At 38.0% G+C, this 12345-nt stretch overlaps 1 protein-coding gene across 9 annotated transcripts in view; it reads left to right on the forward strand.

Moving 5' to 3' along the window:
- Window positions 1–12345, forward strand: part of PHACTR2 (phosphatase and actin regulator 2) — a 301267-nt gene that overhangs the window by 262575 nt on the left and 26347 nt on the right. For all 9 annotated transcript variants that reach the window (XM_061428177.1, XM_061428183.1, XM_061428186.1 and 6 more), the window contains 3 exons: window positions 2129–2184; window positions 7243–7304; window positions 10562–10699. In XM_061428177.1, the coding sequence (XP_061284161.1) occupies window positions 2129–2184; window positions 7243–7304; window positions 10562–10699 (256 nt within the window). The remainder of the gene's footprint in view (window positions 1–2128; window positions 2185–7242; window positions 7305–10561; window positions 10700–12345) is intronic.

Here is a 12345-nt window from a genome sequence, read left to right on the forward strand (position 1 = left end):
AAGATCCCCTGGGGAAGGGAAAGGCTACCCATTCCAATATTCTGGCCTTGAGAATTCCATGGACTATTGCAAACAGTCAGACACGACTGAGTGACTTTCACTTTTTGGGGGGCTTCACTAGTAGCTCAATTGGTAAAGAATCTGCCTGCAATTCAGGGGACCTGGGTTCGATCCATGGGTTGGGAAGATCCTCTGGAGAAGGAAATGTCAACCCACTCCAATACTCTTGCCTGGAGAATTCCATGGACAGAGGAGCCTGGTAGGCTACGGTCCATGGGATCACAAAGAGTCAGACATGCCTGTGTGACTAGCTTTCACTTTTTCACTTTCATAATTTATTTAGAACCATTGTAGAGGGATAAAGAACCAGGAGCCTTTAATAATTTATGAGATTTCAGCGGGTGAAGAGGGAGAGAAGGGCATTCCAGATAAAGAAAGTCCATAAGCAAAAGAAGAACAGTGTCTTATGGGGGACCATATAGTACAGATATGTAACATAGGATACATGAGTGGCACAAAATTTGGCTGGCAAAGATTTTCACTGGGGCTTTCTGTGGGCTCACATATTAAATGAATTTCAGGATGGCTCTAATGAAGATTAAATTTTAAACTTTTTAATGAGCTCTTCAAAATAGCATTGATTTTAATTCTTCATATTATTTCTATACAGCCATAAACAGAGTTGACAGTATCTTGTATTAAGATTGCCTTTAATGTATATTAATTTAATTTGCACAAATTCAGTCTACATCCAGAGGAAGTTTTTGTCAGTGATTAACAATAAATTAATAATGTAAGTAAGACCGAGACCAAGGGTTATTAGGATATTGAGCTCTTATGTATAAATGGTTAGGTACTAATCCCAACTGAGCCTCGCTTTTCTCGAAGGTAGATGGAAAGGGCTTATGTAGCCCGAGATAACTTTATATGCATTGTAAAATTATTTGAGATCCCAAAGCAGTGTTTTCCTGAAAACACTGTACAATATAAATTGATCATCTCATGAGTTGGTATGAACCCTTGAGCAGCAGCCTTTTCTTAGATTCTAATGATCTGTATGTTAATTAGGGTACAGGCTAAGCTGATCTGAAAGAAACTGTTAGTTGCTCATTCATGTCTGACTCTGTAACTCTATGGACTGTAGCCTGCCAGCCTCCTCTGTCCATGGGATTTCCCTGGCAAAAACATTGGAGTGGGTAGCCATTTCCTTCTCCAGGGCATCTTCATGACCAGGGATTGAACCTGAGTCTCCTGCACTGTAGGCAGATTCTTTACTATCTAAACCACCAAGGAAGCCCCTTAACAGAGACCGAAAAGTGCCGTGGTCCAAGCAAGGCACTTTGAGGTGTTTGTTTCTTTTTCACATCGCAGTGTAGAGGGAGGTGGGCTGTCCAGTGTGGGTGGGGTACGCAGCTTCTGGCAGTCGGACAGGTTCCCAGGTTCCTTCCATCTTGTTGCTCTTCCGTCTCCATGATAGCCTCATCTGTATAATCCAAGCTGGCCCACATGACCATGTTCAAGTTCTGGCCTGTGGAAGAAGGAAAGAGAGAGAAGGGAATACACTTTCAGTCATTTTAAGGGTAAAAAGCAGACGTTACAAACACTACTTCTGCTCACATCCCAGATCACAAGAACTCAGTCACGTGACTGTACCTTGCCACTGGGCAGAAATTTATAGTTGTGTGTTTAGCTAAAACTCTGGGAGTTCTGCTTCTACACAAAAGAAGGGAGGATGTGTAGTTAGCAGTCTTAGCCACAATCTCCAGTCTCCAAACTAATGGAAAGGAGGCTTTTATTTTGTAGGCTTAAAAGTGGATTTTTGTGAAACGTTTCTGGTGATCCAGTGGTAAAAAAATCTGCCTTGCAGTGAAGGGACTTGGGTTCAATCCTTGGTCAGGGAACTAAGATCCCACATGCTGTGGAGCAACTAAGCCTTCACACCACAGCAAAAAAAATCCCCCACGACTAAATTAACATCCCATGTGCCACAACTAAGAGCTGCCACAATCAATCAAATAAATAAATAATTTTAAAATGGATTTTTGTTTCTCAAAACGTGAAAAAATGCAGCTTTGCTTGTTGCTTTGTTTTGCATCTAACCTGCCATGTATCTGTTTTGTCATCATAGGAGACTTAGCCAGAGGCCCACCACCGAAGAATTAGAACAGAGAAATATCCTGAAGCGTGAGTATCATGTTCTACACAGTGAATTCCTTGTGTAACCATGAACAAGCTCCCTCTAGAGATGATCCATTTATCAACAGGGAACCTTAATATATGTATTCACAAATGATTGAAATGACCCATTTAGATCACATTTTAATACAATTATTTATTTGTCATGTTAAAAATAATTTCTTGAAGTATGAATTTAATTTTATGGCTTGAAGCCTGAGATCCCCCACAGCAATTGTGGTTGTGACATTTGTTTTTAAAAAGCATGAAATATATTCCATGTATTCTTTCACCCAGATACTAAATAGAAGAAAATGCTTCAATGTGCTTGCAACTAAATGTCAAAGAAAAGGCCTAAGAATCCACAAAGAAATAAATCAAGCATTCCTATATTATTATTAATAATACAGTTTATTGCCAGGTTTAACAAAGGACTCCATTTAAAACAGAATTTTGGGAAAAGGAATTTTTCAATCCATTTCATTTTCCTTTGTTATGATAACACTTATTTCCCTCCTGGGTTATTTATAATTTCTCAGCTCCTAAGGAGTCCTCCATTCATTTTCCTACGTCATCTTCCCATTCTCTTTCCCCCTTTATTTTCTTTGACTTCACTTTTTACTCATCAGTCTGGTTGTATTTACGTTACTGGAGTTCATATGTTGAAGCTATAAAATGAATAGAAGCAGCTTGTCCTGCTGTAGTGGATCGATGTGGTTACTAACCACAGTGAGTTAAGTAATGGATATTTTTAAATTGAGCCTAGCTGTAGTTTTATATATTATTAGCCCAGTTTCAAAAGAGCTTTTTATTGTATGAAATATCAAAGAGTAGGGCTGGGCAGAACTCCAGAGAGTACTGTAATAGTAATGAGTTGCCAGTGTGTGGGAAATCTTTTTCAACCAGGCTTTTAGAGTCAAGTTGGCCTGTCTGGATGATCCCCATTCTCCAAGTGAGTTGTTTTCTTTCCCAAAGGAAAAGAAAGATTTTTTTAACAGCATATGTATTCTACAGTTGCTTTTGCTAAGAAAACCCAACTATGAATACGGTCTATGAGTTTCTTTCCTTGGGAGGGTTTCTTTCTGGCTGTGAGCATAACTGAAATGGAACCCAAGAACTTAAATGACCATCAGTGTGTAGAGGAGCCAGTTTGGAGATGGAAAAAGTCACGGCTAGATAAGAAAAAAAAATGTGTTTAGCTTTCTGAGGAAGAAGAACGAAAGCAACGTCTAATTTTGACAACAAACCTAAACCAAAAAGACTCATGGCTTTTGATAATAGGTTCCTGGGAAATATTGATTGAATTAAATTGTAGATAAGCTCAAATGTAGTCCATAAGCTCCTGAAATCCAGAGTGTGTCTTATTGGCTGCCTGATGCAATACCTAGAGAAAAAAAAAGAGTGAATTCTGGGTAATTCTTTCCTGCTCCTGGGAGACAGACCGTGCCAAACCACATTGGTGTTTGGTTATTTGAGGAACTGTTTCATAGATCTAGAAATTTATCACACATTGATCTTAAGTGCTGTCTTGGCATTTATACTCCATTTTCCTGGAGGTTCAGGAAAGAGTGAAACGCCAAAGTCAACTTCAGATTTGACTCCAGCCCTTTTTTTTTAACTTCCTTCTTAGTTTGTCTGTGCATGCTTATTCTGGAAACAAAAGACACGTTTCCAGTCTATAGAGGATGATAAATGGCATATGATCTCCTGACACAATATTGTGTGGCCAAGGGAAGCAGAAAAGAGAACTGGTGGAGGTCGCCCAGAACATTCTTCTGAGCAGTCCCAGGGAAACGGATGGCTTCATTTTCCCATTCTCTTTCCTCCTCTACTTTCCTTGACTTTACTTTTTACTCATCACTTGGGTCATATTTATGTTCTTCCATGCAGATTACTCTTGTTTGTTTCATCTCCAGCTTTTTGTTCAAAAGAAATATGACTGTCAGTTTGAAGAAGTGTGTGTGTGTGTGGTGTGGTTTTTAAGGATACATACTTAACTGGGTCATCCTTTCTTGACACATTAGGAAACTAATTCACAGCATAAAACATTCAACAGTTCTCAAATCCAGGCCCGTCACTAGTTCCATAAACATGAATCAAATGGCACACAACGCTCATGGCTTTAATCAGAGACCACAGGACAAATTTTATTTCTTAGTATCATTCCCAGTATCACACCTAACTTGATCTCTTTCTTATTTTAGTGCATCTAGGGTTTTTTTTAATATATATATATATATACATATATATATATATATATTTAAGTTAGATTTTAGTACTAGTTTCTTAATATTGTTAAAATAGAAAGCCACTTTTGGTGCTTGAAAGGTCAGCTTTTGCTTCTCAGGAAAAGAGATGTTCATGGGACACCTTTGACAGGGTAGGGATAAAATATTCAGATCTTCTTATACTATTTAGTTATGACTATAATTCCAGCTCAATCTTCCATAGAAAAAAACATGTGTTAAGTCATTGAGTTCTACATGTGTTTTTCCCTGGCATTTTGTTACGAAATTTTTTAAGCATACAGAAAACTAGAAACAGTTTTACAGTAATATCCATGTATCTACTATCTGTATTCTACCATTAACATCTTACTTTGTCACACATCTGTCCATCTATGGAGTCATTTTGTTTTTGGGTGCATTTCAAAGTAGGTTTATTACTGCATTCTTGTTTGTTAACAAAATCCATATAGAAACATGCAAAACAGCACAAAGTGAAAACAATCTCACAAAAAAATGTTTAGCTTTTTGAACCCATCTTGTCTGAGTTAGTGAAGAGTATCATCACACTCCAGTTGCTGGCACTTGGCTGCTTTTCTGTTTCTCCTTTTAGCTCATCCATATGAGGTTCAGGGCAGCACTTGGAGGGCAAATTTCCTGCAGTGCACACTGCTGTTCAACTCTGTGCATTGTTTGTGTGTTTATGGCAAGTGCTTTCTGTGGCTGTTCTGATATCTGCCCCTTTCTACTCTGATGAGCTACTGAGGGCAAGATTTGTCAGTGAGCCAGCAGCTTCCTTCATGAGCATTCTTCCAGTCTGTTTAAAGTGCCATGTTTACATCCTACTTTATAATTAACCCCCTAATAATTTTTTTTTTAAGTTCTAGAAACTTGGTGAATTTTTTCAAACTAAGTTTAAGGTTTAATTTTGACTCTTAGTAAAAGATTTAACAATGACTATTTAACACATTCAGAGGAAGAATCACATTAGCCTTCTTCCACATCTCACCCTCTTCCTCTAATTTCCTTAGAAACATAATTTCAAAAATGGGAAATGTAAGGAAGTCAGTTCCTGATGTTAGAGAGGAATTCCCAATTGGTATATAAACTCCTGTGTATTTAACTAACTACAGTTGGCCCTTCTTTTTTAAAAACGTCACTGGCTGACACCTAGATGTGCAGTGTGCTTCATAGAGCAAAATTAGGTAATAGTCTCTTCAAGGAAATGAAATTTTATATATTTCATGAAAATTAGGGCATTTGTTAGCTTTGAGTCATATTAGATAACGAGTATTTTGTCTTTGAAAATTACTTTTGAAAATTGTAGCATAATCGTTGTATAGGAAGAATGACTAAAAAGGTTTTAATGATTATAATTTTTTTCTTAAAATCATCAAATGCCTAACCTTGTAAAGCCCTTGTTTGGATCACGTGAACCACAAGTTTGGTGTTTGTCTGTTACAAGTAATTTACAACCCCATGCCTTATCCAACTCATAAAGTATTTGACCCTAAGGATGTATTTTAAGGATATCAAAGGATATATATTTTGTGAAGCAATTAGAAAAACCTACAGTATTTTCAGAAGAAATCTGAATTATAATCAAATTTTATTTGGCTCTCTCAGACACTTAATGAAAACATACTAACTAGTCATTTCTTGTCTTACAAGGTGATTTCAGTTTATGTCCACTCTCTGTTTAAATAACCAGACAGATCGTCCTCTTTCTTATTAATTAAAACTAGTATTTCAGAAGAATGTCAAAACTTTTCCATGTCCAGATAAGTAAAATTAATAGAGAATTTAGCATGCTCAGCAAGCAAATACAAATGTTGCAATATTGAATACTGATATCATATTCACAGTAAAAACAGTCTTAACAGTAAGAAGTCTATTTGAATTTTAAAAATTGTGGAGGAGACTTTTTCAGCTCTTTGGTTGAGCCTTTATACTAAGTGTGACTTTCCTTCAGTAGAATTCATTATGGCATTTTCTAAAAGATAATCTTTCGTAAGCATTGGTATCCGAGAATCTGTGCTCACTTACCAAACAAATAATGAGCTACAGGAAGCAGCCAAGAGAAGGTCATCAAGTAGCTAGCATTAAACCCTGAGCAGTGTTTATTTCTTTTAAAGTTCTGGACATTTTTTTCTTAATCCCATCTGTTGGACAGCATTCATTTGAGTTGGCCATTAAATTGTACTACTTGGTGAAGCACTGGATAAAGAGAAGACTTTGGAAAGTTAGAGTCACAAGAAAATAAATCATCCACATCAACCAAACACCATAACCCCATTCAGAACATTCTGGTTTGAAAGCAAAATCCAGAGAAATTATTATATTCTGCTTCTATGGAAATCAAAGCAAAAAAATCAAGTATTTTGCTTGGATTTGAGTGGAAATCAGCAACTCAGACATGCATCAGATGGTTTTAATTTGTTCTTTTGATGTGATTCAGATTTTCACATGAAGGCCAGATCCAGTAATACATTTTTATCTGAATTCAGATAGATTGTTCTTATAAGCCTATGAGATGATCAGCAGTGAGAGACTTTCACCAGAGTATGAGCATTCTTGGGGTTTTTTCAGAAGAAAACAAGAAATGAGGCAAAAAGGTTTACTGTTAGTAAATAAACCAGTGCTATAAGGAAAAAATAATATATCTATAAATTAATGATCAATCTTTCTGCAGAATCTTGAACAGCTTTTTAAAGATGTTGGTGGAGTGTTTGATCAATGTGAAGTCAAATAACTGGCCTGATCTACTTTCTGATTATATAATCTTTTATAGTAACTAAATCTTCATGCCTTTCCTCCTCTCCCCCACCCAATTAATAAACAGAAAAAAATGAAGAAGAAGAGCAAGAAGCAAAAATGGAACTTAAACGCAGACTCAGCAGAAAGGTAATGAAACTATGACTGTTAATGAGCATGTGTATTTTGAGATATACTTCATTTTTAAAATGTAGATCAGTGTTCTACATGTAAATCTGATATTTAGGAATGATCCTATTAACCTACTAACCATAAACATTCCTATTAACCTGCTAACTAGTCACTAACATTAAAATAAACATAATGCTTATAATGTGAATTATGTTTATATTAATAATTGCATAATGTGCTAATTTTGAAAAGTTGACAATCAAAAGTTCTAAATTACATTTGCCAATTATGAAAATAGCATAATCTGTGTGAAAAAATTTAAACACCACAAGAAACAGAAAAGACTGGAAAATCATGCAAATATCTCCCATTCATAAATAGCCATTATTAACATTTCAATCTATAGTTTTAAAAAATGCTCACACTTTCTACATGGTCTTTGAAATACTGAATAAATATTTGGTTATTATTGAAGATTCTGAGCTGAGTGAGTAATTTATAAAGTGAACTTAATCATCCAGCTTGCCTGCTGCACTGCTACCCAAGTTCACAAATGGTTTCGCTCCAAAACTCAGTCAGTTGTTACTACTGATTTATGAAAATAAAAATCTGATACTAGGACCATAGCTTTTTTCTTTAAGTATTAAAATAGTAATAGTCTTCAGAAAAATTAAGCACTATCAGAGTTTTCATTTATTATTAACACCTTGTTCAGACATTCTTTAGATAAACCTTTCACACCTGAATAAGGCAGGAAGAGTAAAATATGACATCTGCAGCAAAGTGTGTGACCTGACCCACATTTAATCTGGGCTGGCTGTGGAGTTCACAGCAAAAGCATTCGCAGGCATGTAGAAGAAGCACTCCATTCCCATTGGAAGGGTGGAGACTGTATTTCGAGAGGTTTTGGTTTTGATTTTTAGGGCAAAAGATCCTTAATTCATCTCTTTTTTTCCTCAAAGAGCCTAAACATCAAATAATAATCAAGCTGAGAAAGATGCTGTAAGCCATTCTAGAGATGGCTCTTCTAGCAATTCATAGCCATTAAGTTACCAGCTCACTCGGAGGGAGGGTATGGCAGCCCAGTCCAGTATTCTTGCCTGGAGAATTCCATGGACAGAGGAGCCTGGAGGGCTATAATCCATAGGGTCACAAAGAGTCGGACGTGACTAAGGTGACTTAGCGTGCATGTTACCAACTACGGATAAGCAATAACTACCCCCATGCTCAGGCCACCCCTGTCATACATATGATCTTTTCTCAATCCGTTTGGGGGCTTCCAGGAGGGCTGCCCTACCTCCGATTGCCTGTACTGCACAGAGCTCCCTCCTACAGGTGCGAAAAATTCCATAGACATAATAGCCACCCTGGGACTGGCACAGCCCTGAAGGACAAGACTGGATGGAGAATTTCTAACCTGTGTGGCCATTGGTTACTTGCCTTTTGGGAAGTCGCCGGAGGCAAGGGTTTCTCTACTTCCTCAACCATATCCACCCTGGAAAGGCAGTAAGAAGCTAACAATATATATATAGAACAGTAACTGAGACGATAACAAAACCCCTTAGATTGTTCCTTCCTTTGTCCATCACCTACCAGGGCTTTATGAATATAGAAGGAGCCAAGTTGCCATATCCCAGGTCAAATGGGTTCAGTGTGTAGACCCAGACTGTCTAAGAACCCCTGAATGCCTTGAATGTTAGAGCACTGACAGTTCAGCCTCTGGTTTTACTCAAGAGGAAGCTAAGGAAAGGGAATATTTTTGACTACAAAAGCATCCATTTTTTGGTGAGCATGCTTAATTTTTCCAAAAATTGAGCCCATGCAAATATGGAATGATTCCAAAGAGGTCCACTTAGATCATAGATAGTCTGGCTGTATATATATATATATATATATATAGAGAGAGAGAGAGAGAGAGAGAGAGAGAGATTATATACGTATATATATTATATACATATATACATTATACGGAGAAGGGAATGGCACCCCACTCCAGTACTCTTGCCTGGAAAATCCCATGGACAGAGGACCCTGGTGGGCCGCAGTCCATGGGGTTGCTAAGAGTCGGACACAACTGAGCGACTTCACTTTCACTTTTCACTCTCACGCATTGGAGAAGGAAATGGCAACCCACTCCAGTGTTCTTGCCTGGAGAATCCCAGGGACAGGGGAGCCTGATGGGTTGCCGTCTTTGGGGTCGCACAGAGTTGGACATGACTGAAGTGACTTAGCAGCAGCAGCAGCAGCAGCAGCAGCATACATTATACATTATATACATATATTATACATTATATACATACATACATATATATGTATGTATGTGTATATATGGAGAGAGAGAGAGAAAGAGACTGAAAATGAACCTTTTCTGTAAAACAGAGGACTGAGTCTACCTAACTGACAATACTGTGACACCTCCCAACTGAGAAAGGTTGCAAAATCATGAATCTTTATATTGGAGAGTGGATGATACCTGTCAACCAGGGGCTAAGTTTCTTTAGTGTCTTAAGAACCGTTTCTGTCTTATTCTTGGGCTTGAGAGGGGTCCAGGAGAGGAAAGCAAATGCACACAGGGTATGGTAGATTAAATATAACTGTAAATTTGAATTTCACAAAGACCACAGACAGAATCCACCTAACTGGAAGTGTCTTAAAGGTTGCAGCTGGTTTTAAGCAGTTGTGACCTCCGTAAAGTGCAGTTTTCCAGCAAGTCCCCCTTCCTCATTCCTGCACACAGTTTCTCAGTGCCAAGGGTCAATGTCAAATCTTGGCCTGGGTCCTTAGACTCTCACAAAAGACTGTTGTAGGCTCACCCTTCACTGGACTATCTTTGTTATAACTTTGTACATCTGTGACTATGCAGGTATAATGTAGAAGGAACAGAGATTTTTATTCTCATTTCTACAGTTTGTAGGGCTTCTGTCTTGATAATTCAGTCTTTAAGCCAGCCATTCCATATCTGGATTACTATTGTGTCTGTACTGCTTCCTGTTCCCCATGTCAGAGATGCCAGGCAAGGTGGGGAAGATAGCATAATGCAGCCAGTTGCCAAAGATTGTGACCTATCTAACAAGGATGATTTTTATAGCCTCAAAATTAGGGCATACTGCTTTCTAGTTCTCATTAGAAACTCCCAAGATGCTGCTGCCTTTTTTTTTTTTTTTTTTGATATCTGAAAGTGACCTTATAACTTTGAAGTTCTCTATAGAAAAACATGCCACCATGAGGCTGTAAATGGTTTATTGAACTATCCTTTTTTCTTTATCCTCCTGCAGCTCAGCCTGAGACCCACAGTGGCAGAGCTGCAGGCTCGAAGGATCCTGCGGTTTAACGAGTATGTGGAAGTCACTGATTCACCTGACTATGATCGCCGGGCAGACAAGCCCTGGGCCAGGTTAACACCTGCAGACAAGGCAAGACTTCAGTGGCGTGAGCCATGATTTTATTTATTTATGATTTTATTGCTTTTCTGAAATTGCCAGTACCTACTTACCTTCTACTTAGTCATCTTGGGAGATTAAGTATTACCAAATATCCTAATACTTTTCTGCCTTTGATTATTTAAGCCACTTAAGTGATATATTTAATATCGACATAGTTCTTTCAACTGAGTTTCAGAAAAAAAAACTTGTTCTTGGTTACCATGTAACCCATCTGCAAACAAATCTGAATTGGGGTGGAAGAGTGCTTTCCCACAACCATTATTTACCCTTACTCTTAGAAAATATACAAGTTATTCTTGGAAAAGGTATTGATGTGTATCGAGGCTGGCACACATTTTCTATAAATGGCCAGAAAGTCAATATTTCCGGCTTTGTAGGCCATCCAGTCTTTATTACAATGGCTCAACTCTGCCTTCGTAGCAGGGAAGCAGCCATAGACAATGTGTGAGTGGATCTATATGTGGTCCAATAAAACTTTATAAAAACAGATGATGAGGCAGAACACTCGATGACATAAATCAAAGCAATATCTTCTATGACCCACCTCCTAGAGTAATGGAAATAAAAACAAAAATAAACAAGTGGGGCCTGATTAAAAGCTTTTGCACAGCAAAGAAAACTACAAACAAGGTGAAAAGACAACCCTCAGAATGGGAGAAAATAATAGCAAAGGAAATAACTGATAAAGAATTAATTTCCAAAATATACAAGCAGCTCATACAGCTCAATACCAGAGAAGCAAACAACACAATCAAAAAGTGGGAAAGGGACCTGCAGAGACATTTCTCCAAAAAAAAACATACAGATGGCTAACAAGCACATGAGAAGATGCTCAACATCACTCATTATTAGAGAAATGCAAATCAAAACTACAATGAGATACCACTTCACACCAGTCAGAATGGCCATCATTAAAAAGTCTACAAACAATAAATGCTGGAGAGGGTGTGGAGAAAAGGGAACCCTCCTGCATTGCTGGTGGGAATGTAAACTGATATAGCCACTGTGGAAGACAGTATGGAGACTCCTTAAAAAGCTAGGAGTGAAACCACTATATGACCCAGCAATCCCACTCCTAGGCATATACCCTGAGGAAATCAAAACTGAAAAAGACACGTGTACTCCAGTGTTCATTGCAGCTCTATTTACAATAGCTAGAACATGGAAGCAACCTAGATGTCCATCAACAGATGAATGGATAAAGAATCTGTGGTACATATAGATATTGGAATACTACTTAGCCATAAAAAGGAACTCATTTGAATCTGTTCTAATGAGGTGGATGAAACTAGAGAGTATTATACAGAGTGAAGTAAGTCAGAAAGAGAAATATGAATATTGTATTCTGACACATATATATGGAATCTGAAGAGATGGCACTGATGATTATATTTTCAGGGCAGCAGTGGAGAAACTGACATAGGGAACAGACCTATGGACACAGTGGGAGGAGAGGAGGGAGAAGGGGAGATTTACAGAGAGAGTAACATAGAAGTCTGCAATACCATATATAAAATAGATAGCTAATGGGAATTTGCTGTATGACTCAAGGAACTCAAACAGGGGCTCTGTGACAGGCTGAAGGTTGGGAAGGGGAGGGAGATGGGCGGGAGGTC

This window comes from Bos javanicus, chromosome 9 (assembly GCF_032452875.1).
Source record: "Bos javanicus breed banteng chromosome 9, ARS-OSU_banteng_1.0, whole genome shotgun sequence".
In the NCBI taxonomy this organism is placed as follows: domain Eukaryota; kingdom Metazoa; phylum Chordata; class Mammalia; order Artiodactyla; family Bovidae; genus Bos; species Bos javanicus.